Here is a 27,373-nt window from a genome sequence, read left to right on the forward strand (position 1 = left end):
GGTTGATGTGCATTGGTTGGTATGAGTGTGGGAAAATTCTTTACCATGGGAAATAAACGGTGGGGGCACTCTGAATGTAGTGTTGTGCCTTTTAGAACAGCCACATGTCTCAAAACAGTTTTAACTTGAATAGGCTTTTGGTCAACAAAATCTCAGTGGATACGTAGCTGAGCCTTCATTTATGGGGAGGAGGATGAGGATACAAAATAACATTAAAACATGCACACAAAGAAGGGAGATACTCCTGAATCTAATGTTGAAATCAATGTGACGTTCGTGCCTCTTCTATAGAGGCAGCCGTATGTCTGTGATAAAAAAGTTTAACAATGAAATATGTATCAAAAGAGTTTACACAATGGTGACTTTCCTAACAATGGTATAATTTCTTCCCTCCAGGTATTTCCGTAACAAAGAAGACGCATACATGTAAGTAATACCTTTTGATTTGGTCTTCTCTTACAAATGGAATTCATGGTAGTCTGACTGATGTGCCTCTCAGACTATTACCTGCTTGTCTGATCTGTGGAAGTTCCACTTTACAAACTCTAGTGTGCTTCCCAAGACAGAGTGGTTCAGCCCAGGGATGACATTTCATCAAAATGAGTATGCAGTGTGTGTGTGTTGTGGGGCAGAGGGAGGGAAGGGAAGGGGTTTGAAGAGGCAAGGCAAAGCTCTGGGTTCTGATGTATGTGCCTTTCTAGTCAGCTGGTAACTAGTGTATCCTGAAGCCAAGGGAGAGGACAATTACCTTCTGATCTCCCTTCATTTGTGTGCCTGTTACATATGCGATATGCTTCAAATGAAAACCTATTTTTTAATTTTATTTTAAATCTCCTCCCCCTTTCTGTCCACTAGTCTATAAGTGAGATGATGTTGTGCTTGTGCTTAAGGAGAATTCTGGTTGGAAATGAGACATTTTTCTGTTAGCCATCCATATACACAGCCATAGTAAATGGCATTGTGGGAACTGATGTGGATGTGTGCACTGACTGAATACATATTTACTCCGAGTCCCCCTCGTCACAGACAGCTACTTTTGGGATCAGCCCACATTCTTACTCCACAGTGAGCCAAAAGCTCAGAGCTGAGGAAATGTTACGATTTGTTACTGGGGAGTGATATTATACACTGCAGCGTTCCGAAATCAGAATGTCACGGAAGTCAGGTAGAGTGAAGTGATTGCACTTGCCCACCATTTCACGTATCCATAGAAGGAGGAAAAATTAATGGAGATGGAATTTGATGAATGCCTCGTATTGGTATCATACACGCTGCGATGCAAGACTTGTTAGGATATATTTTAACAAAGACAAGACTTAGAGGTGTGTTTACCACAGCTTCATAGGGTGAAACCAGTTTCATAAAATATCTTACATTAATTTCACTCCTGCTTCATTCATCATTTTAAAATACCCATGTTAAGAAAAAACACGCTTTAAAATCATGTACCACTAAACAATGTCTTATCATATTTAATAAGAGATTTATAGTCTACGGTTTGTTGATACAAGACATTCTGATGTCACGTTGCTTGAAATGTTAAATGTCGCAAACTTGTTTAGAGCACAATGATGGTCCTCTGCATCCTTTTAGTACTAAAGACTCATTTTTAGGGTCAGATTCTCCCATTGGATGTATGGATATGTGGTTCCCATTGACACAAATGGGAACTACACATGGGCATCTGAGGGAAAAATTTGGCCCTTAGCTTTTGGTGAATATTTGAGCTCACAGTGACTGAGATTGACAGTACAGGAGACTGAAGTCCTCTGTATATCCGCAGGCCAGGCAATGTACAGACAGCTTCCTTGCACAGCCTTGCCCATGAGCTCAACCCTGGCCTGGAGGGACCACCCTCTCTAGAGGTGGTAAGTAATTCAGAATTTATGCTAGCTCAGTCCTGGGCCTCTCTTGCGCAGAGGCTAGTGATTGTGCTTACTGTATGTGGTGGTTTGTGACATGGACTCCCAGTCCACCTGGAACTAAGCTGAAACCACCAGACTATATATTTTATATACAGTAGCGCCTTTGACTGACCCGCTGTCAGGAACGCCACTTCTCCATTTTCACTCTGTAGTGCCATATATACACAAAATTATACATTAGCCAGAGACCTGAAGACTGTAGGAAAGACTTTCTTGATCCATGTCAGACTAATAAGGAATTGTCCTCGCTTATGCTTTAATGGATTGTGCGTCTGGGGCCTATTATGGAAAACAGTCTTGTTTTGGAAACCTAATTTGTTGTACTGGATGATTTATGCTAAGTCACTGTTGACAGTGCTGACTAATGATGGCAAAGTGTTGTCTTCTATCAGTAACAGTGAAAGATATTCTGATTGATAGCTTGCAGAAAAGCAAAGCTTTGTTTGTGTTCTATTATGTATATGCTGCTACCGATCACACATATGCCCTATGAACTAGCTCAAGCAGATATTAGAGGCCCTATTCTTTGGCATCATACACATGAAGAAAGATCTACTTGTTTGTAATTTAAAGAGAATTGGCAAAGTGTGGTTCTTACTTTGCACATTGGTACCTAGCAGATGTTTCTATGCACTTCTCTGAAGCATAACAAGCAAGTTGTCTGAGCAATGGAAAGATGAGCTTATCCATTAGGCAAGGATCGGAATAAAATGAGTAATATACAATAGTTGTAATGTAGTCACCATTTGCAGATTCCTTCAGCTTTGATTGAAGTTCCTTGAGAACTAAATGATACTGTGACTAATTCTCTTAAATCAGGAATTGATTCAGACTATGCATCCTTAACAGTTTGTCATAATGCACAGTAAATTTGTCTTTTTTCCTATCATTGCGCAGAAAGCAGCTTAGAGATTAAAATGTCCAGTTGTGGAATAGTGTCAGACAAGCGTAGTTTCATGTTGGTACCCAGATGCAAGAATCACAAAGCAAATCTGAGCTGTTATGGAGCCTAATAATATGCAAATGAAATGACACTCTTCTCTGACAAGCATTTTGTGTATTGACTTATGCCAAATCATTGTGTTTGTATATTTAATCTATTTATCCACAGCATGCTCATCACCATGAGCATAAATTTAACAAAAATAAGACAAGTTAAATAGATTAGGATTTCTCTAAGGAAAATCCAAAAGCATTCTTACAAGCAGCACGTGACGTGGGTGCTGTATGTGATACTATTTAGCGATCCAGCAAAAGTTCACAGTTCTATCAAACTAAATTCTTCCAAGTACAGAGGCATTTGAGTGTGCTGATTGGCTAAAAGCCGGCACTGATTTTAGAAGAAGAGTTCTAATGACTTTCTGACCCAGTTAGAGTCATGTGTTGTAATGTCACTTATTCTAGTAAACGTGCCAGGAAGTTTTGGCTGATTATATGGAACATAGCCATGTTGAACAGCAGATTAGCTCTGTTTGGATATCACCCATTGTGTTGGGTTGGAGTAAATAGTCTTGCTGTGGTAGTCTTCTTGGTATTAGTCTTTGATAAATTCTGTATTAGGTGAAATTTAACTGCTGGGCAAAAGACAGCTAGTTAGTTGAACTCACTTCTGAATCAAATCCTACACAAGTATTCCTGCACATGCAAAATACTGTTGAAGAGCCTTATGTCTCCCATCTATTTAACTAGCTGAATAAAACCCGAGAGATTTAAGCTCTTGCTAGTACAACCTGTCACTAATGCTCTGTGGTTATATCTCACCAAGTAAAAATGCACTATTTCTCTCTAGCAGCTTCTGTAATGTCATCTTTATATTATGTCCTTCAGGAATTTGTGAGTTATGATACTTGAAACCCTACAAGAAAGTGGTGTTCTTCCAAACTTTGCCCACAGAATAAGCTATGTTCACACAAGAGACTGAGGCACTGCTTTCAGGAGATTGAGCACAGGTTCAAAACAGGATGACGCATAGTGTCTCGGCCTCTTGGGCTTGGCTCCTCTTCCTTGGGGCTTGTATGCCCTGCTGGCCTCTGCTAGGCTCCCTGGACTTTGATTTTTCTTGGTTAGGGAAAAAGATGATGATACTTGCTGAAACCTCCCCCATTCCCAACCCCATTGGCACCAAAGTGGCAGGTCCCTTAGAGTAGATTGTGCTGCTCTTCATAAAATGCTCCTCCTCTCCCTTCTTCTATGCCAAGGGTGCGCAAACTATGGCCCATGGGCCACATCTGGCCCACCAGCCGTTTTAATCCGGCCCTTGAGCGCCTGCTGGGGAGCGGAGTCTGGGGCTTGCCCCGCTCCGATGCTCCAGCTGGGGAGCAGGGTCAGGGGCTGCTCCCCGCGGCTCCTGGAAGCAGCAGCATGTCTCCCCTCCGGCTCCTACGCATAGGAGCAGCCAGGGGGCTCTGCCCCAAGCGCCACTCCAGCAGCTCCCATTGTCCGGGAACTGCGGCCAATGGGAGCTGCAGGGGGCGGTGCCTGTGGACAGGGCAGCGCGCAGCAGAGCCGTCTGGCCGCGCCTCCACGTAGGAGCCGGAGGGTGGACATGCTGCTGCTTCCGGGAGCTGCTTGAGGTAAGCGCCACCCGGAGGCTGCACCCCTGAGTCACCCACCCACCTCCCAAACCTCTGCCCCAGCCTGATCCCCCTCCTACACCCCAGAGCCTGCCCCCTAGCCAGAGCCCTCACCCCCTCCCGCACCCCAGCCCCAATTTCATGAGCATTCATGGCCCGCCATATAATTTCTATACCCAGATGTGGCCCTCGTGCCAAAAAGTTTGCCCACCCCTCTTCTATGCTATGAGTAAAGGAACACGCTAAATTCACTTCGATGACAATAATAATAGCTAACACCCACTGAGATGAACTGGGCAGTTCACATTTCCCAGAACTACAGTTTCAGGCTCTTTGGAAACTCAGACAACCATCACTGCATCCGTTACACTGAGCTTACATTTTCAAAACTTTCCTTACTACCATAATAGCTAGAGACCCCTTTTAAAAAATAAAACTTGAAAGTCTGGAGAAAAAGAGGCCTCTGTGCCGCATTTTGTAATGCTGCCTTTTGACTCAAGTCGAGCCATGGAAGTGTAATAAGTGAATATGGTAGCATTTCACCTCTAGCAACTTGAATTCAGTTCTTACCATATTCCGTGAAAATTACTTAAGTGGCCACAGTGCAGATACTTGCTGAGATGTCTCCATACTTTTTTCATGGTTGGTGATGCTTATTCAGTGAAATAGCTTGTCCTGTATTGGTTCAGAGTCGGAGCTTGTCTACACTTGGCAATGTACTGGAATAGCTATTGCAGAATAATTCTAGAATAACTATTTCAATATAAGACCCCATGTGGATACTCCTGTTCTAGAATAGGAATGTCACAGTGGGTCTTGTTAGGAAATAGTTATTCTGGAATAACGGTTTCCAAATGTAGACAAGCCCTTAGTTTTCCAGTGTTAGTTGCGGAATATTTTCAAAACACTGGGTGCTAATTTGAAAGAGCATGAGCTCCTGTTCAATAGCTAAATCAGGTGAAGACTATGTGAGTCTCACACGATTTGGTTAACGAAGGCATTCACAAACCAAACAAGCAGTTTGGTTAACAAAAATGGAAGTGAATCAACCCCTGCAGATTTGGTTAATGGAGTTCCCCATCCAGCTCCTTCCTAGCCCCATAGAGGCCACCTCTCTGTGCTTTACGGTACCATCCCCACGATAAGTTCTGGCATTAGTCCTACACCAGTTTTACATTAGGCTCTGACTCAGAGAAGTACTTAAGCATTGACTTCAGTAGGATTTAAGCACATAGTTAACTTCAAGCATGTGTTTAAGGGATGCTTTCCTGAATTGGGTCCTTAATATCTTCAGGCCTCAGAGGATGTTAAAAAGAGGGCATGGCTTGTCAGAGAGTGAGGGAGGACAGCTTTGCGGTAGGCTCATCAGCTGTCTAGATGTTCAAATAATCTTAAATCATAGTCACCAAACTTTTGCAAGCAGACTGAGGTTTCCAGTTCCGTTTGATTCAAAAGGTCAGGCAATTTATCTACACTAGTCCTCTTTCTTCTTCCATGTGTCCCTCTTATACTATACATGTTACCATACTGTCCTCATTCTGATCACAACATTGGTGGACTTCCCTATCTTATGATTGTTTCTTTAAATGTAGTAATTATGTAATTGTGCTAAAGGGAAAAAGAGAACAAAGAATTGATCTTTACTGCTCAGACTTATGAATACCTAGTACATAAATTACACTTTTGCTTACTTTACACTCTGCTTTTGTATGCCAACTAGAGTAAGTAAAAATACACTTTCCCTCACAAAGTGGGAACAGGCAGAAAATTGATGGTTAACAGTATCTGCTGTTAGTGACTATGCCTCTAGAGAACAGGTGACAAACTAAACCCTGCCCCTGGGGCCAATAAAAAAAGCTGTTTGGTCCCCTGTGTGTAACTTCCTAATAACTTAACTGGGCAGCCTTAAGAGCCCTTGGAGGCTTTTCTGCCAGCACGCTCCCTCTCTTTGTTAAGAATGCTTATTAAAAATGGTTTTATAATGAAGTTGCCTCAAATAGCAGCTACTTTCCTGTTTGTCCTTGAAGCACTGTTTGCCCTGCTGAAGAATCCTAGAGACAACTATCTAGGGCTTTTCTCCTTGTTAAAAACTTTTTTCTAGACTTTGAATTCTTGTGGGAGCCAGGGGACACCTGTTCTTCACCAGCTGGTTATGTAAGTTTAATTTGTTTTTGAAGCTGTCATAGGGCAATGTTTGGTTTTAGTGCACTGACCGGTAATCAATCAGTTTTATTCTCTCCCAGATACAGTAGCCTGTCAATGGTTGTTTGTTGCGAAAGAGAGAGAGTGTGTGTAAAAGCTAAGTCTTCTTCTCTCCATAGATGGGTAAAACACTGAATACTGGGGCAGAGATAGTGAAGCACACTCCTTCATGCATGAACTGAGCCTTTTGATTAACAGAGGATTCCTCCCGCCAGCTAAGGAAGTGGAATAAGAGGATATTTAAATGATTGATTATTAATTTTTTTGGTGAGCATGAGGCTGGGAGCACAATGACAGCAACTGGGCTTGGATGTGTGGCTTTCATCAAGGATAGCAAGAGGTTCAGATGTGTGTTGGGACCCTGCTATCTCTATTCTCTACACAGCTGCTATGTGTTTGAATGAGGGTAGGCTCCTGGTTAGACTCCACCTCACCAGCAGGCAGAGTTGGCTGAGCTCAGACATTAAACGTACTTTGTGGTTTCTGCAAGAATGGCGCAACAGGCAAGCCATGTGCATGGCCTAGGAGAATTCTGGCTGAGTCTGTTAGAATTCCTACCTGGGACTCCAGCTACAGTGCAGCCACTTCTTACTTCTCCAGCAGTTCTGCTGGTATATAGAGCAGCATCTAGCCATGTGTGACTTTTGGCTCTGAACATAGGTTTGCTACCCCCTCTTACTGTGCTTTCTGATAGCAGGGATCTCTGGTGGATGCTGTACCATGGATCTTGTTTGTCTTGTCTGCAGAGCACCAGATGCGCTAGAGTAAGCTGAGTAGCTACTAACAAACTGGGATGCAGATGAAATTTGGCAAGTCAGGACTCTAATCAGCGTCTAGCAGAGGAATTATTAGTATTAGTATGTCCCTTAGAGGTACCGTTTGGCTACATATGGAAATTCAGACAGGAAAAGTAGGTGAAATGAAACTCCTAAATTGTGCAGCATTTTATCCATAGGTAAATTCTGACCCACTCTTCAACTCTAATATACACTAATGGAGATTATAAATTAATAAGATCCATTTCTGTTTCACACTTCATTTATTTCACTGTAGGGCTGTGTGAAGTGTATAATATGGGTGTAGACCTTTCTTCAATATTGTCTTATTATTGAAAGGATGGATTTGGAGCTGCTGTTTTAAAGACCAAATAGCTGATGACTTCTGGCTATGAATGCCTAAGCTGTTGGAAGCCATTATTCAGGAAGATGTTCAGAAAACAACTAACAGAATTAATTTTACACTGTCTTCAGCCCGAGGTAGTAAATGCTTTAGGAATCCCTTCCATTCTACAGTCAATTGCCCAAAAAGCAATTGTAATAAGTCAGGGGCCATTCGTTCATTGCACAATACTATGGCTGTGTAGTACCTCTCTGCCAGAGTAATCTCTCAGAATACTGCAGTGACACTGTTGGCCCCTTATTCCTTTTGTTTCAGTAATTCCTAGGGAAGACTGCTTTATATGAAACACATTGAAGTGGAGCCTGGACATTACTTATATCTGTGCTCTGCACTCTAGCAAAGAAACTGCAGGCCTGATCCAAATTCCATTGAAGCCACTGGAAAGACTCCCATTGACTTGAACGGGCTTGGATCAGCCCCCAAAACACCAGCAAGGAGGTAACTTAAAAAAAAAAAAGAGTGTGTCTCCTAGCTTTAGACTTCATGCTGTTCTTGTTAGAAATGAGTGTCTCCAACTTGGTACTAGTAGCAGCCACACACAATTTCAGTATTGTGGTTAGAGAAAAAAAAGTACGTGTGGTGGGAGGAAGGGAGGGTTGAATTCAGAGTTCAGCATAGGTGCTATTCTATATACTTTAAAATTCTAATCAAACTCTGAAAACACCTGAGTTTACAAGTGGCAGGCAGTCACGGGGGATGAAATACCATTTCCAGCTTGAAGGGTTTGCTAGTAAACAGACAGTGTGGAGTTCTCCAAATCTGTTTTTGGCATTCTTGTTACTTTGCAATGTGACCACTGCGAAAACTAATAGGCAGCGTCAGTGTTTGTGGCTTGCTGCTTTCGTAACTAGCTGAGAGAGGTAGAGCAGAGTACAAGATGGCATGCCGTGGTTCTGAATAGCCCCAAGTACACTGGGTAGCTTTAACTTCACAGGCAGAGAAATGCCACAACACTGAATGCAGCCGTATCAGTATGGTCTCAAAATGCTCGTGTTCTCCTTGAGCCTGGTCCAGTCCCATTCAAGTAAATGGCAAAACTCCCATTGACTTCACTGCTGCAGGAACAGAATTCAAGTGCAGATGTAAAACTGACTGGAGTCGACCAAAGCATTCACATGGCCTCCTTTTTCACCTTTGTGTAGGGATGAGTCTGAGCTGTTATGTGCGCCTCACATCCAAGTGCACAAGGGGTTTGGTCCATTATAAAATTATGGGCCAGACAGAAAGTTTGGATCCAGAAATCTACTTGTTCAAAGACCCTTAGCCTGATTCTTCTCCTACAGAATATGAGCTGCAGCCACTGGAGTTAGGGGGAGTTGCTGGTACCCTCTGTGGAAGGGATGAGAACAGTCCATCCTCAGGGTTTCTTGCTCTTGGCCTGTCTCTAATTTTATGCTCCTGCACAGAGGCGCTCTTTGTAAGACAGCAGCACATTTACTCCCAGTGGGGAGGAAAGGCTTTTCCAACACTTGCCTTTACGTTGTGTGTGGAGGGTTATTTTGCTGCAGTAAAGTTAATCGTACAAAACTTCTGGAAAAACTAGCACAGGATAGGGATGAGAAGAGCCATTTGATTTCTGCCTTATGCACTGATGGAGCAGGGATGATTATGAAAGTTCAACTATAATGACTCTCAAACAAGGTGGGTCAGAGAGACTGCTCCCAGATTGGTCTCTGAACAAAAAAGAGCGCATTTTATTATCTGGATTCTGAAACCAATGGCTGTGTTCATATAGTGGTATGTTGTTAGACTTACTGTCAGAATTGCTCAGACGTTGGCTGAGGCAGGAGCGTATCCAAGCTGGAGCTGGGGCTGGCTAGCATGGAAACAGGCATGGGCTGGAGCGAGAGCAGGAGCAAAGACCAGCTGGAACATGAACAGTCTATCACAACTACTAAACAATGGGAATGCTCCCAGCCAGACAGTGATGTTGAGTAGACTGGAGAGACTGCTCCACTTAGCCATCTACATACCTGCCTTGGGTTTACCTGGGTGGGTCCTCACCATGAATTGGCTGAACCCTGATTGAATAGAGAGGGGCCTATCACAAGACCTGCAGGCAGTTACCTCTGAAAACTCAACACACTTTCTGGCTCATGGATGACTCGTCAGGTTCAGGGCGGCTCAGGGATGACTCATCACACTTGCGCCCTCCCCACTCTGAGACAGCTATTGAACCTGACAGGTTGTTTTTTCAATGTATGTTGATGTCTAACCCTCCTATTGGAAGCTGTTGCAGCCATTCTCTGGAAATATTAACCTGAAATCACTTAAAACTTTGTTCTAACCAGGGGACACATTTTCTATTAAGCTAATCTAGAGGGCATCACTGTGACAGATCAGTTAAACTGTTTTATGATTCCTATCAAATATAGACTAGAATTAACATTGAGAACAAATGATATAATCATGTGAAACCCTTGTCTTTAAAAGTAATCTTTACTGGTCATGATTACATCACCCACTAAGACAATTAACATGTCAAATGCAAGGTTATTAATGCCAGCACAAAAGGAAGGCAACCTTGAGACCAGGGAGGGTGTATTTGGGTAGGAAAATGCAAAGGAGGAACAGGAAAACAGGGACTGGAACAGTTTAGCCACCAAACTCTCTACAATCCTGATGGAATCTGGGGACAGAACCCCAGAAACACCATGGAGGGGTGGTGATAAAAAGGAGTGTATAATGATAAACCCAGCACAAACAATCAAGCAAAGTAATAACAGGAATGAGAGTCAGATATGGATACTATGAAAGAATCAAGTCTTTGAAAGGCTGAACATCTGAAAGAGTCAGGAGGAAGACAGGAGAAAATAGTCTCTGAAAACCTAAGGCTGTTACTTCCATACAACTGATTCAAGATGTGCCTGCAGAGCTCTTGCTGAGTTTTACAGACTTTCTTTGTGTTAATCTGATTTTCTCTATTGCTTTTAAGACCATTTTAGTGTTTTGGTTTTGAGGTAAAATGTCTCTGTGGTACGTTCCTCTCATCTCTTGTGAGAGGCATTTGGGGAGAAAATGGTACATCTCCTGGAGTTCTTGGTTGAGGCAGCTTGGCAAGCCCCTTAAAAGTGTTGCCCCGTTACAGACTGCAGTCAGTAAGGGTGCAGTGAATGCCTCTGAATGGCAAGTGACAGGAATAATAGATCAAATGTTAGTGACAGATGCTTTGGGCTAAGTCTAACGGGGCCTCTAACAGGCTTCTTATATTTGCATCCGTGATTTAACATGTAACTTGGGAAGATGGGCACCTACTTACCCAAACTGCATGCTCATATGTGATAACTGCATGCAAAATTCTGGGCACAGGTATACTGGTTGCTATTAGAAAATATGGCCATCATTGCTACTTTATTATAGATGATTGCTTTAATTTCCTCTGACATTTTAATAGCAGTGTTTTAACATTAAAGCAGAGGGAGAACAAATACAGCTGTTCTCATGTTATGACAACTAAGTGTTAAACACACAAAATAAAGTCTAATTTTTCTGCAGTTCTATAATAAATCCTTTTGGGTCAATTGCAAAACACAGTTAAAATATAGTTGTTTTGCAGGTGATCAATAACATATTCATCTGACTTCTAGAATAGAGTCACAATAGTGAAATAAGATTCCTTCTGAATATCAGCTGATCTCCATGTGCAGTATGATTTGTTATAACTTTATTTTTTAGCTATTTTCTCTTCATTTTTTAAGTATTAAAACATCCATTCCTGCACTATGCATCAGCTGTTCCTGTATTGCAAATAAACAAAATTGCATTGATTTTAAGCCTCGGTGAGATGTAAGACAATGTCTGAAGACTACATGAATTATCTCACTGTTCGTACAAGTCTATAAGAAATTCCATTGTATTATATACTGTGTTTAATTAACATGGGTATTTTACAAAATTGGATTTTCTGATACAAACATTATTGAATTCCATTACATTCAAATCCATAGTACAACACCAACCCTTGAAGCTTTTGTTCCAGGTTGAATCCAGAACAGGAGTGAGTCTTATTTTCTGGTCACAAATGTCAGAAGACCCTTCAACACCTAATTTCTTCCTATTATAAGTAAAAAAACCTCACAAAAGCAGCTCACAAGATTTTTTTTATTTTCCCGAACCTAAACCATAGGTCCGATTTGGCCTGGAACCCAGATGGTCACCTCATCTTCATGAAGTGCATTGGCGTCTGGTTCTGGACTTTTGGTTCAACCTTTTAAGAGCAATATGCTCCCCTTCCCACCAAAACCAGGTTTGTGGGGGTAAAGGGGTTGTATCTGGGATTTTGGAACATTGCTTATCATGAGCCTCTGGCTCCCATTGAAGTCAATGGTAAAACTCTTGACTTTCAATAGGAGTAAGATAGGATCCTGTGACATTACCCAGGGTACAGTCTGTGTCCCCTCAATTTCTCCAGCCTAGGGTACCTTTTACACTGCTTTGCTGTGAGATCAATCACTCCTGGTCTGCTCAAACACAGTCTCCTGCATGTAAATTACTCTCAGCTATGGCCCGCCACTCTTGAATTGCACTGCAGAGCAACACCAGCAAATTCCTAGTCCCAGGCTTTCTCCCAGAAATGTGCGTTTGGTACTGCCCAGCCCTCTCCTGGACAATACAAGCTTGTATAAAGTCCGTCATTTATTATTAGAAAATGATATGCACAAATCTTATTATCTCAAATGGAGTTTCCCACATTTCAGTCCAAATGCACTGATCTCGATAAAACAATAAAACAAGTTTATTAACTACAGAAAGATAAATTTTAAGTGGTTACAAGTAATGAGGCATAAATGGGAATGGGTTACAAAGAAATAAAAGGTTCAACGCAATTAACATCTAATTTACCAAGCTAGGTGAATTCAAAGCAGAAGTCTCTCCCACCTCATTTTTTATCACTCTTACAGGCTGAATTCCTTTCTGCCAGGTTCCCTCTCCAGTCCAATGATGCTTCCTTTGTCCTTCAAGTGTTGTTGATGCCATGAGTAGAGATGAAGGAAGAGATATCCTGGGGCATCTGTTCCCCATTCTTATACCCTGGGCTGGCTCCAGCATTTCTGCCGCCCCAAGAAAAAAAAAAAAGCCGCGATCGCAATCACGACCGGCGGCGGCAATTGGGGGAGAAAAAAAAAAGCCGCGATCGGCGGCGGCAGTTCAGCGGCAGGTCCTTCGCTCCTAGAGGGAGTGAGGGACCTGCCGCCCCCAAATTGCCGCACATGCCGCCCCTCTCCCTTGGCCGCCCCAAGTACCTGCTTGTTAAGCTGGTGCCTGGAGCCGGCCCTGCTTATACCTTTTCATTTTCTTTGAGAATCATCTCCAGCTGGGGTTCGGAAGACAGAAAATATGTGGGGATAGGAATCTCCAGCTCTTTCTTTGCCCAGATGTAAATTTCTTGCTCACACCCTTTTTCCTGCCAAAGAATGGCTGCTTAAAGATGTGATAGTCCACTTGATTTGTTTGACACCTGGCTGAGGCCTTTTGTCTCTGAGGGACTGGTTTGTGGCTGCTTTCCCAGATTTGAAATACCGGGTATGTCTTAGTAACATCATACAGTAGAATCTTATAACTTTACATACAATATTGCTACACATATTTTACCAGAACAATAAAAATCAGTAAATCCTGAGTTTTCAGATGATACCTTGCAAGGCAAAGTTTGTACAAAAGTTATTATGGTCTTGAAAAAGGGTGGACATACCCTGAATGAGTAACTCCAGAATGCATAAGCAATGGAATAAAGATGTGCAATGTGTAGATCATATATTAACTTCTATATTTTTTTCAGATGGGGGAGACTGGAAGTTTTGCACATTCTTCCATTAACTACACTGAGCCACACAAAAAAATAACTAATTGTTGCAGCTGCGATAAATAATACGTATTGAGACTTTTTTACTCTCTGGTCAGGCATCTAGAGTGCTAGTTTCATGTTGGGAAGAAAACACCTTCAATCAGCTGCAGCAAGTTATTTCAGATACTTGTAACAACTTATCCAACTGAACAACAGAATGGACACACCCTCGAAGCACACTTCCTCCCCTCTCTGAAAGGTGTTTACCACTGACTTCAAAAGGCTGCACACAACAATGGTGCTAATCTAGCAGTTTTCTGGAAATTCAAATCAGACCTCCTTTAATCTCTGCATGCACCCTGCTCACTGGAGGCGGGGGAACACTCTGGGGTTCTCAGGTTTCAGAAAACCAGAATGTGGACTGAAGCCATTCAGAGATTTCCTTCTAGATATAGTGAGTGACCAACCTTCCTGCCAAGTGTTTATGTGAAGAAGCTGATTCCTTATCTTTGTTATTGCTACTTTACAGATATGAAGGTGTGATATTAGCTGACTGTTGAAACAACTCTCACAGATAAGAGAAGCTTCCTGTTCCATCTCTTAACATATCTCTTCCTCTGGCCCCCTTTTCCTTTGCCCTCCCTCTATTGCCTGCTTGCAGATGGGAAATTCATGTAGCCTACCATACTTACTCCAGCTTTGCTTCCATTTAAATTGAATGAAAATGGGCACCTGGGAAGATATAATCCTAATTGCCGTTAAAGGACAAGGGTGGGCTTGAATGCCCTGATGAGAAACATAGTATATTAACTAAAAGAATATTTAGGGAAACAAATTTAGCAGTTTACACCTGACAACATCATCTGTCAGCAAACATTCTCCTCATCCCATGTTAATCTGCTGTTGTCCCTTGACAGAATAGCAGATTGTACAAGGTAATTTAAAGTGGGAGTTCATCTTGTGTTTTACAAATCAGCTGCTTTTCTTACTCAAATGGAGGGATTCAAGAAGCCCCTGGAGTGTGCAAAGAGTTTGGCCTACAGAAGCCACAATGTATGTAACCATATAGCCAAACTAAATCTGAACTGTCCCTTTTTTATTAGAAATGGGCTAACCAGCTCAAAATAATACTCAGCTTTTGAGGTTTAACCCTCCTCCCTTATCCCCAACGCACATTTTTCAGTTAGCTTGGTTTTTGTTTTTAATTATTTTTCAGTTTTCTGTGTCTGCACTCTTGTTCCAGTCAGGACCAGAAGCAAAAGCGCAAACTCTTGCAAGGTTTCTACTACTCAGGAGATTTGCAGCCAAATTCTACAGGCATGATATGGTCAGATATTTGAGTGCATGTTGAATCATAAAGAATCTTCTAAACCTTTGGAGGCTCACCCTTCATGAGTTTGTTAGAGCATTGTAAATTATACACCTGTTTCAGGGGCTACAGTCTGGCTTTACTCTTTTGTTAAGGACTCACTCCCTTAATTCTCTTCAATACACATTGTCAAGATTTGCATCTGTTTAGATGGAGGTTTGTACAAGAAATCTAATTTGGCCCTGAACAAAAGACTAACATAATTTTGCCTCTATTAGCATAATAAGGAATCCAGGGTGATCAATAAAGTACAGTTCATCCAGTCCACATACCCACAAATAAAACTATCAGTAACCGGTCTTTTCCCATCTCTGATTTCTATGATTGTTGGCCAGGAAATCTGGATTCTATTCCCAGTAAGGCACAAACTTGCATAATGACATTGGGCTAGCCACTTAACCTCTCTTCCTCAGTTTCCCCGAGTGTAAATGGGGATAATTATCTATCACACAGGAGTTACAAGGCTTAAATATTTAAAGTGTTTTGAGATTATCAGATGGGAGGTGCTATGGAAGTGTTTAAAATAGAATAGCAAACAGCAGAATCAGTGGTAGGCCATATCAGATATAACAAGCTCTTATGAACGGAATGTCATTTGGGACATGGTGCCTAAATTGAATATGGCAGTTAATTTTTTAAAATTCACTGGGCCAGATACTTTAATTTCAGAGAAGTTCTGCCAGTTTATATCAGCATCTATACCACTAGCTGTAACTTGGTTCATCCAGGTGGATGGTGAAGTAATACAGTTCCTTTTTAATGCAACAGTCTCAGCAAGCAAAATGAAACTGCTTCTTAATTTTTCCTAGAAAAAAAATTTCCATTATTGTACCCATGATTTCAGTGTGAGAGTCACATGAATGTCCATTATGTAACTTTGCTATGCATTACTGCCAGTAAGCAGCTGTCTAGGAAAACACATGCTTCTAAATGCCTCTCAAGGAAATTAACATGGTTCCTTAACCTATGGGCATATATAACAGGCACAGCACCGCCACTGTCCCACTGTGATGAAAAGGGAAAGGCTATTGGACTACTTGCCTGTTCTCTCAGTTACACATTGCTTCTCCCATCTGTATAATATTAAACACTAGAGAAAAGAGTCTGATCCAGTGCCTGTTGAAGACCATAATCAAGTCCCATTGATGTCACTGGTGCAGTTTTTCCTTTTGTGCTCCAAATGCATAACTCTAGATTCATTTTTTTCAATTTGATGCACAATAGAAAACATGAATAACTAGAGTAGTTTGCAGCATGCCTGCATATGTACCAGAAGAGAGAGATTTTTCAGGGTATATCTTCAAATAAAAGGTGTGTTCTTAAACTGAGTTAGCTAACAGTTGAAAATAGCAACAACTCTGCTATTTGCTCTGGTTAGCAGCTTATGTTAAAGCCTATAGTGGAGCCTGGAGTTGAACTAAAGCTGCTAACCTGAGTTAAAAGACTTCACTGTTATTTTGACCCGAGTTAGCTAACCTGAGTTAGGAAGACCCCTCTTTTTGCAGTGTAGACATACCCTCAGACTGAACAGGAAAAATAATCTACGTTGCTGACCTTGAATTAAAGGCCAATATGGAATCCACTTGTATAGTAAATTTTCTGGGTTCCAGGTTGCCTAATGTGAAATTTATGTCAGGGATGAAACAGGTTGATCCAGGCATTTTTTTTAAGGAGAAGAGGCCACCTGTTTAATTTACTTATTTGCAAAATAGTAATAGAGAAACTATATATAGTTTGCATGATTCTTCAATTCCTCCTTCACTTAGGGCCTGATCCAAAGACTATTGAAATCTATGGATAGATTTGACTTAAATGGACTTTGGATTAGGCTTCCCGTAGAAGTCATGTTTTAGAGTTAATAATAATAATAGGAGTAAGAAGTATTGTGCTTAGTGTTAAGCAGCCTTTGCTTTGTGCTTCCCCTAAATTTTCTGCATAGCAAGATTTGCCTGAAGAGGGAATCTGCCATATATATTTTTTTTTAAATGGAGATATCCTATCTCCTAGAACTGGAAGGGACCTTGAAAGATCATCGAGTCCAGCCCCCTGCCTTCACTAGCAGGACCAAGTACTGATTTTCCCCCCAGATCCCTGAGTGGCCCCCTCAAAAATTGAACTCACAACCCTGGGTTTAGCAGGCCAATGCTCAAACCACTGAGTTATCCCTCCCCGCAGGGTGCATCCCAAGCTAAAATCCAGCAATGTGAAAAGTCTTACAGCAAATAAACCATGCTACAGATTTGAACTAAAAATTTCAAACTTAGATTTCTAAAATTAGTCATCTGAACCCATCATTAGACAGCCTGAGAAAGTGTCAAGATTAAGATTTCTTTCTCAGAATGTTAGATATCAAATTAGGTTAGTAAAGAACTAATCTACTAGTTCATCTAGTCCATCCTGCTGTCCCTACAGTACAATATAGGTGATGTTTGTACATTAGATTATGTTAATGAGATAAGCCAGAATTAGGAGAAATGGATTGGTTTAGTATTTGCAGGATTTGGCTTTGGGTTTAGCAAACAGCAGTTATACGTTGAATTATTGAGTATTAGTTTGACATTGGCAAATAGATGTAAAGTTTCAACACCCACTAAAAAGCTTTTTTTTTTTTTTTGGTCTGGACTCCCATCCCTCCAGCTTCCTTTTCAGCAACTGTCATCAAATACACATCTATTATAGGATCAATACATTTTCAGGGTGCAAAATTAGTTTGTCCAAAGCAAAAAAAAACAGCTTAATCCAAAATACTAATTTTAAGTAGCATACCCAAAAATAACACTTAATAATTGTTGTTTCATAGCTGTGTGATTAATCCAGAAGACATTTTTAATTAACTGTTTTAATAGTTTTAGCACAAGCTAGTCTTCCATACTTTTAGCTTCTGTTGTCATTTAGACTTAAGGCAATTAAATGGGCAACCTCTTTGGTTGATTTTTATCAAGAAATATGCTTGCCATATCTTTTGTTCATATCAGTCTTCATAATTTATTTATTTGTCTTGGCAACTTTTGTTACACTAACTTAGAGCTATAGGGTGATAAAGACAAAGGGAAAAAATCGTCCAAAAAAGGAAGAATTGCAGCTTATTTACAATTTATCTGCGTAGATATTTTGTGCAGATCCTTTGTATTTGCACTGATCATACAGTAGGTAGGGAGAGGAGCAATAGGTTCATCTGGTTGCATGCACCAAGAAATCGCAACAAAAATGGAGAGGTAGCAGAGTAAAGGCTCCATCCTACAAGGTGCTGAGTGCTCTGGCCCTGATTCAGCAAAGCACTTAAGCTCATGCTTAATTTCAAGTACAACGTAGACCATGCTTAACTTGCATGCTTAAAGTTAAGCATGTGCTTAAGTGCTTTGCTGGATCAGGGCCAAAGCACTCAGCATCTTGCAGAATAGCACCCTAAGAGCATTGCTGTAGGAATCTTCCTAGAACAGTAGCTACAGTAGATTTATATCAGATACTTTTCATAATCCTAATACTCTGATTTTTTTAATATTCCACTATCACTTGTTATATAACTTTCCCCCTATCCCATTTTCATGGTTGTGCCAAGAAATCCACTTTTGTTCTCCCTCACAAGAATTTTACCACTAGGGAAAGAAGATACTTGTAAGTGCTGGACAAAGACATGTTGATTGGCACATGGATAAGAGAAAGACTGTAGGCCCAGTCTTGAGCCCAGTAGAGTCATCGCCAGAACTTCACTGAGAGCAGGATCATGCTCCGTAGCAAGCTACTGCTCTTAACTTCTCATCTGCAGCACAAATTACCCCTTAGGAATTCTCATGAATAGGGGAAAAAACAAAACCTCATGCAGTAGGGACTGTTTGCCATTTGTATATAATATAATACAGCCTTCCCAATGCATGTTGATACAACTTGTATATTGCACCACTCCATAGTGCATTCTCTCTAAATATTTTCTATTATAACATACAACCCTTCTGTCTTTAAATGCTTTTAAATAAAAGTACTTTCCAAAAGTATCCTTATCCCAATTTTCTTTAAAGTAAAGATGGTCCTATTTACACCCTCAGTAGATTCACCACAAGTGTAAAAGGCAGAATTTCTCCACTCCCACTATGTATTTTGCTGGCGAGTGTGCTTGTTATACAGAGAAGCTGTTTAATTCCAGCCATGTGTTTCATGGAAACAAACATGTACAACACATTGTATTTCTATAAAAACACAAGCTTATTAATTGGCAAACATTTTATGTTTTCATGACAGTCATCCTGAAATTGGCAAGTTAACTGTATCGGAGCATTTTATGAAATAAACTTAAACTGCCATATCATGTGTATTCAGATAGGAAAAGGTCTGAAGTCCCACACTCAAAGGAAGAGAAATAAGGCTTTTGTCAATTAGCAGACAGCGAGAAATTTAAGAGTGTTTGTTTACGAGGCTTCTGTTAAGATAACAGGAGCTCTTAATCTGAATATCCTCAGACATTAAAAGACGATAAGGAGGTGGCTTCAATGTCAAGACAAAGAATTCATTTGTGCTTACTAAGGGCTGGCTATAAATATCAGTGCTTCCTGGTGGAGCTTGAGCTGTCTGTGCACATTTGACTTCATCACTCAGCTCATGCATTACAGAAATCGCTTAAAAAAAAAAAAAAGGAAACTGGGGAGAAAATGGCTCTACATGACTCAACACACTGTAGGCTACTGGAGCTGACTGATCTTAAGGACTGTAGCAAGGGTTTTGGCATTGCCTAACCATTGGGGAATTGTAACTGCAGGTTCTTGGATCAGATTGTAACAGGCTGAAAAATTACTTTCAAAGTGGTTTGTGTCTGCTAGAACAGAAAGCCTACTGGGTAACATTCTTAGCAACAAAGTACCGTGTCACTGGGGTAGAACATGCTGAATGAACTGTGGTTATCAATAACTGGGCCTTGTTATGGGGAAACTACAATAATATCAAAGCTTGCCATAAATTCACCAGCGGGTATTTTGGGTATCAGACTGTTAGAGAGTAAGTAAGAAAAGTAAGATGCATATAAAACGAAGACCACGCAAGAGGAATAACAAAGAGAATTTCATCTTCACTGCCATAAAAAGGGAAATATTTGTACCAAACAAAAATAAAGCAAAGCCACATGTTTTGCATTAATATTGTTCATTGTCCAATGTATTGCTTTTTACAAGTGCAGAGATAACATTTTACCACAATACTGACGTTTTTGGTACCAGAGAAGGCAAAGAGAATATTTACTTTGAAAATAAGAAACTAAAATCAGCTTCTCTTTTTTAAATTGTTCTGTGTTTCATAGTGCTGATGTTACTAGTGTGATTACATTGTCACAGGATGTATTTAAAATGCATGCAAAAATGTTTATGCATAAATTGCACATGCATATATTGTGATTGTATATGCAGTCAAGGCTACCTGAACATGGCATTATAAATTAAAGCTCTAGCTGTTAGCCTGTACAAGCATTTACTGTTTGTGTGGGGAATGATGCATGCACATGGACAGATTGACTGAGCTATATTTTCACTTAGAGAACATACAAACAGCCATGATATATTTCTTTTCTATGAGACATTTTATGCACCACTTCTCTATAATACAGTGGATCAAATCAGAGCCGTAACTAGGTATTTTTGTGCCCGAGGCAAGAATTTAAAATTGTGCCCTCCCCCAGGGCAGGCTCTTCGGTGGCAATTCGGCGGCGGGTCCCTCAGTCCCTCTCGGAGGGAAGGGCCTGCCGCCGAATTGCCGCCAAAGAATGAATGAAGGGGCGGTGGGAGAGCCTGTGATTTTGGGGGGTCAACTCATGATTTTTGACTTCTTGGGCTGGTAATGTTGCTTCCAAGATGGTCTTTGGTTCCAGTCCAGTTCCAATCCAGAGAGAGATTCACAGGTTAAGAGAGGAGGGAGGTGCTGGATATCAGCAGTGGCCACTAGGGATCAGCATGTGTCCTGAGAATGCTGGGAGTTCAGGTTTGCAGGGCAGGATCAGGGGTGGCAGGTTTGTAGAAAATTTGGTGCCCAGAACCTGCCCCCACCCAAACTCCGCCCCTCCACCCGCCCAAGGCTCTTCTGGGAGGGAGTTTGGTTGAGGGAGGAGGTCTGGGGTACAGGCCCTAGGCTGGGGCAGGAGATTGGGGTGCAGGGTGCCGGCTCTGGGAGGGACTTTGGGGATGGGAGAGGTGCAGAGGGATGGGGTGCAGGGGTGAGGACAGTGGGTTGTGGCTGCAGATGAGGCCCAGAGCTCCACCCACATGGAACAAGCTGCAGGATCTGAGCCTTACACTCCCTTCCATGAGCACCATGTTTAAACACAACTTCCTGGAAGTTTAACTTCTGTCTTTGTGTTCATCTTCCCGGCAGCTCAAACCGTAGTTAATGATAGACATCCACCTTGCTGACAAGCTTAATGTTCCATGAAATCCTAGCCCTCAGGGCACATGCTGGTTATTTATTGTTACACACATAAACACAAAGCAGATAGTAAATTTGTCAATTTCAGATTTTGGTGACTGAAATGGGTGTTTGAAAGTCTGATGGGGTAGTGAATGTTTATAGACATTGCCTAGCAGCCATTTTTCATTTCATGGTACTACTATATACTGTAGATATACCCATGGATACCATGCAGCAGGCTCCACCGGCGGTGCTTTCTTGCAATTGTTTGTATTTGGGATCTTAAGCATTGGTGTTTGGGTTTAACTTGGGAAGGGGATGTGTCATGTGTCAGTATTGAACGTCACTGAATTTTAAGGCATGACTAACGATACATTATTTGATAATGAACCAGGATGGCAAGCTCACCTGAACTGCACTGGACTGGTGACATAGTAGTGAAATACTTTTTCCCCTTTGTCTCCCTGAAAGTTGCTGATTCTCTTGGTCTAACAGAATAATAGAGTGAAAACCTGGATTCTTAGCCTTGGCTAAAGGGCTGGGAGTAAGTATCGTGGGTATCTAGCAACGTGTCTCTCATTTAACATTAATGGGAGCTGTGCCACTAACTCCCTACTGCACATTTCAAATATACTCTTTAGTATCAGCGATGGATAAACCTAAAAGGTACCAGACGGAAATGCCCAGAAGTCCAGATGGTGGTGATCTCTGAATAGGGATGGAAATTTCATAGGGGAATAATGGTTGTACACCATCTGTCTTTTTCTCCCTCAAGTCTCCTTGCTTTTTCCAACACCTACATATGATCTGACCGCTTAGAGCTAGCTCACAAGACCACCACCCAGTTTATGTGTCAATAGTAGCTGATGCCCAGAATAAGTGATAGTCCTGCAAGAAGCAAGCTGGTCTCTCCCTTCCCTCTCCTCCCCCACAGAGTAAACTGATCATATTTTCAGTGTGAAAATATGGGACAGCCTGGGGGGTGTCATGACATCTGCACAAAAGGAGCCAACAAGGACATAGTTTATATAGATGTCCAACAATCCTTTAGTATGCTATGCTGGGCACTAGTCTCTGAGGAGTAACTGTATAATCATATTGATATTGCCTCATTCAGAATTAACCTGTCATTAAAGACTTTTGGTGATGCACTTTGCATACCACTTTACCAGAGCAAGATTTGTTATTTCAAGTTATTTCATCCTTTCTCCTTTGCTGTGTTTTCTTTGTATTTCTATTGTATAGGATATCAGGCTCAGGAACACCAAACTTGCTCCAAAATATAGCAGAAGTGGCTGGAGTGAAAAGATATTTCCACAAGGCCTATTAATTTTACCATAAGTTGGATATTGGCATACTTGTGAAAAAAGAATATTTTAATGTCGTTGGTGTATCATAGAAAAAGCATTTTCCTTTGGGGTATAGGATGGCCATTGAAATTAGGGACGTTACATGATTTTCTCATGTACACATTTGAGTCCTAAGCATTGTATTCCTTCACCACACTATATACTTGTTGCAAAGGTTCACTTTATGACACTATGTTGGTCTCTGTTAGTCTTTAATTAAGACTGTCTACCAGTTGTGAGCCAGGAGGCTAGAGACATCTCAGGGAATTTTGATTTCTCTTATCTTCTGTGATTTCAGGAGCTAAAATCTGACTTTTCTAATTTGATTGTCAACTACCCTCAAATTCATAAATACCATATGTCTTTGATACCCCAAATTTACTGCAGCTACCTTAGAGAAACCCAGATTCATAACAATCTGACACTGAAAGTACAAAACAAAGTACAAATGTATCTTGGAGGAGCTTTGTGTAAACCTCATAAGCAATTTTGTTAGCTATTGAATATTGTGACCTGCACAAGAGTTTTTGTCTAGTTATTCAAGGGTCAAGTGAGAGGGGAAACTCAAGTAATGAAATATAATGTTTCTCAGAGTTCTATCTACATGGAATATAGCTGTCTTTTCATCTGGGTTTTACATGCTTACTTGAAGATATCTGCTCTATGTTTGACTTTCATGTTTCCTTTCCTTAACAGTACATTCATTTAATCCAAAAGTGAAGATGTTAAATGGTAAAAAAGTAGGAAGAGTAATTCTACTTCACATAGAATCAGAGAATTTGATGGCCAAGGTCACACAGATGGCAAAGATGGCTTTAGAATCCAGGATCCTTCTCTCTCCGTCCCCTACATCAACAGCTGGTGCACAATGCCAATGAGCCTCTCATTTTACATTGTTATTGCAGTGATTTAACCAGGCGAACCTCTCAGCAAAGCGGCGACAATATTTTCCTGACAATCAACACAGTGTTTCCATGTATAATGAAAGTACCAGTTTTATTTCACACTCCAGCAGTCAACTTCTTGTGACCTACTGCCTAAATCAATTACCTCTTAAGTAAAAAGCGTCAAAGAGTCCTATCTTTGTTGCTTTTTACAGATCCAGACTAACACGGCTACCCCTCTGATACTTGCTACCTCTTAAGTGTGAGTTAACCTTCCCATGTGATCCTACTTTCCCTCCAGCTTCATTGTAACCTCATTTGCCTATCTACACTAAACCTATTGTTTCATACCTAAGTTGTTGTACTCGGAGATTTATCCATCTCTGAGTGTGCTATGTTGTGTTTCCATTGATGGGCATCCCCATTGCCCAGGCATCTGTGCACACTATCTCTGTGTACACTGATTCTGCTCGATGAAGCCTCTCTCCACCCCACTCGTGTCTGCATACAGGAGAGCAAACAGCATGTGCTCATGGTTTTCCTTTCCTTTCCACTCTAATTTGTGGGAGCACATTGTTCTGTAAATCATCAGGCACAGCAGAACGATTAGCCACAAAGTTGCAGAATCTGAAAGATGATTAATCAGACAACATTAACTTGTGCTGATGATACTACTCAGTGAATTATGAGTAGTCTCCAAGGGCAATACATCTACCCGCTGCTTGCCTTCTAAAACCAGTGTCCCCAGAGTCCCCTCAATGGTTGCCCACTCTGGCACATATATCCCCCATCCAAACTCCAGAGACATACAGCTGTTGAGTACAATCAAACCATGGCACACTTGAATTTAGCAGTTCATGAGAACTCTCAGACCTTCCAAATGCAGGCCTGAAATCTTCCAAGCCTTTTTCTGAGATTGGGCTGAAACTTTTAAAGCATCTTCATTCAATCCGGAGGCACAGTGGAAAAAATGCTGGGCTAATGCTAATGTCCCAAACCAAACGCCTGATTATCAACCCCACAAAAACCACTTTCAAGCGTCAACCTACCCTGGAAACAATGGTCCACACTGAATCATTTCAGAACATCATGTGGCAGAGGCTGTCATCTTTTACATCACTGGAAGATGAGAGACAACACCCAGTATGATGATGGACACCAGTCACAAACTATGGACCACATTGTAAATGAGTACCTGCTTTGATTGTTTGCTGGTGGTATCTCAGGCTAGTGTAGCCACTCTAAGCCAATGGGAGAGAGCTCTCCCGTCAACTTAATTAATCTACCCCCTACAAGCAGCGGCAGCTATGTCGGCTGGAGAAGCTCTCCTGCTGACACAATGCTGTTCACACCAGTGCTTAGGTCAGTGTAACTTATGTCGCTCAGGGGCGTGGCTTATTCAAACCCCTGAGCAACGTAAGTTAATATTGACATAAGTGGTAGTGTAGACATAGCCTCAGACTTAGACCATCCCACTTCTGAAACTATTCACTGACTCACTAATCTGGACTTGGTTCTTTGAACATTTCTTTCATATGGCAAGAGAGGTGATTAGCAGAGTCCCATCCTTCTCTGGCTCAAATGCACCAGGGAACTTAAGATCTCTGCTGAACCAGAGTTTTGTCTGCCATATTACCAGGTGCACTGAGCCATTTGTAATGGTGTTTCAGAGTGTGCATCAGTTATTTGAATATTAGTGGCTCCAAAATAAGTCCCTATCTGCTTCACGGAACAGGTTTATGTTTTCAAAGAAGCCCAAAGTTAAAATCATAAGCCAGTTTGCTTGTTCTAAACCATTATCCCACAAGTTGACCCCTCTGTTCAGTTAATCTCTAAAACCCTGTCCATGTTATAATTTAAACCATGCCAGGAAAGCCATCTATAGTTGCTACTAGTAGGTTTCTAGCATGGTTTCCTCAAAGAATGTGATAGGATTTTTTTCTGAGAACTCTGCTATAAAAACCAGGTCCTATCTACACTTCAAGAAGACACACTAGCGTGCCGTAGTTAATGCTATTTTCATTTTTGTACCCTTGTTCATCTCTAGGTCTCTGAGAGTTTTATACGGAGGCAGTGAAGTATCCCCATTGTAAGATGGGGAAGTTGAGGCACTGTGAGGCTAGATTACTCACTCAAGGTCACACAGCAAGTCAGTGGCTGATGTGGGAAAAGAGCTTGGGTCTGACTCCTACTTGAGTGTCCTATGCACTGCATGACGCTACCTCTGTAGTAGATGCTATCTGGATGTCCATGCATAGGAAATACATGACTTTATAGCTGTGGTTTAGTTTACAAAAATGTTTTTTTTGGTGGAAACTTTATCCATGAAGTGACCACAAGATCTGAACTTATGTAGGGTAGGCAAATGTTCTGAAACTAAACTCATTATAACTGTGCAGGTGTTATCCATGTTGCTACCCTAGTACAAGGCTCCACAGCTGTTTTGAGCATCTTGTCAATGAAACCTTGTCAGAGCAAATCCAATAGACATGTTCTACTGCTGCAGCCATGGGAGTGGCTCCCAACCTGGCTAACTCTAGTGTAGCTGCAACAATAGGAATCTTTTGTAAATGTATCTTAAGGTAGACAAGGCTAAAGCAGTTATGCACACTACTGTACATGGTAGTTTCTATGTGTACTCCCAATGGTCTGTACCTAAGACCTCACCTTTAAGGAAACTAGTCTTTTTGTGTGCAAGGATTTCTCCAAAGTCAACTCAGGTGCACAATTTTTGAGGGAGAAAATGAGCTTGTAGAAACTTACAAAGGATGTTTTCCATGAAGCTAAGGGCTTGTTAACATGCATCAGCAGGGTACATATGGATGGTAGGAATGTGGCAGGCTAGTGCGAGGTAGATTCACACCTTAGTTTGCTGCAATCCAAGGCCTTGGCTACACTGGCGCTGTACAGCGCTGCAACTTGCTGCGCTCAGAGGTGTGAAAATGTCCCCCCTCGAGCGCAGCGAGTACAGCGCTGTAAAGCGCCAGTGTAATCAGAGCCTGCAGCGCTGCACGCTCGCTCGCAGCGCTGCAAGCTATTCCCCTCGGAGAGGTGGAGTACATACAGTGCTGCGAGAGAGCTCTCGCAGCGCTGGTGGCGCGACTACACTCACGCTTCACAGCGCTGCTGCGGAAGCGCTGGGAAGTCCCTAGTGTAGCCAAGGCCTAATTGTTTGTGTAGACAAGATGTAAGTACTCTGAAAGCTTCTGTTATGCTTAAGATCACTTTAGAAGGCTAGCACTGGAGAGACGTGAAAATGAATACCTTTCAAAAGGCTTTCCTCAAAATCTTAAAAAGTCAATGTAATTTCCAAATAAAATGTTTAAAAGATCTAAGTACAGGCAAATGGGAAGTTAATCCAAAATTTATAGAGTATATCAGGGCACTAATAATAGTGAAAATAGTTGCCAAGTCTTAATTTACACAGTATTCTGAAATTTTCCTCTGATATTTCCAGATCATCCCACAAATTGATTTGACACCCTCTGTTTAGCTACTAAAAGCCCATTACAGAAAGGGTTGGTCTTAGTTTAGTACTCATTTTTAGTAGGATCATATAGGTTCTGTTTAGTGTTACAATAGCTTTTCCCAACCCCCTACTCCCTCTCCCCATTAACTCATTAAAGGGTCATTAAGAAGCATCACCTGGAGTGCTGACTATGAAAAGAGACAAAGAAAAGGGACAAAGATAAACACAAATGGAGGGGCTAAGAAGGTTCATTCTAC

At 41.4% G+C, this 27,373-nt stretch overlaps 1 protein-coding gene across 1 annotated transcript in view; it reads left to right on the forward strand.

Moving 5' to 3' along the window:
• RORA (RAR related orphan receptor A) overlaps positions 1–27,373 on the forward strand; it is a 541,310-nt gene that overhangs the window by 393,539 nt on the left and 120,398 nt on the right. Inside the window, exon 2 of the mRNA XM_065411766.1 lies at positions 397–426. Coding sequence (XP_065267838.1) covers positions 397–426 — 30 coding nt within the window. The remainder of the gene's footprint in view (positions 1–396; positions 427–27,373) is intronic.

The sequence above is a fragment of the Emys orbicularis genome, chromosome 10, assembly GCF_028017835.1.
Source record: "Emys orbicularis isolate rEmyOrb1 chromosome 10, rEmyOrb1.hap1, whole genome shotgun sequence".
Lineage (NCBI taxonomy): Eukaryota > Metazoa > Chordata > Testudines > Emydidae > Emys > Emys orbicularis.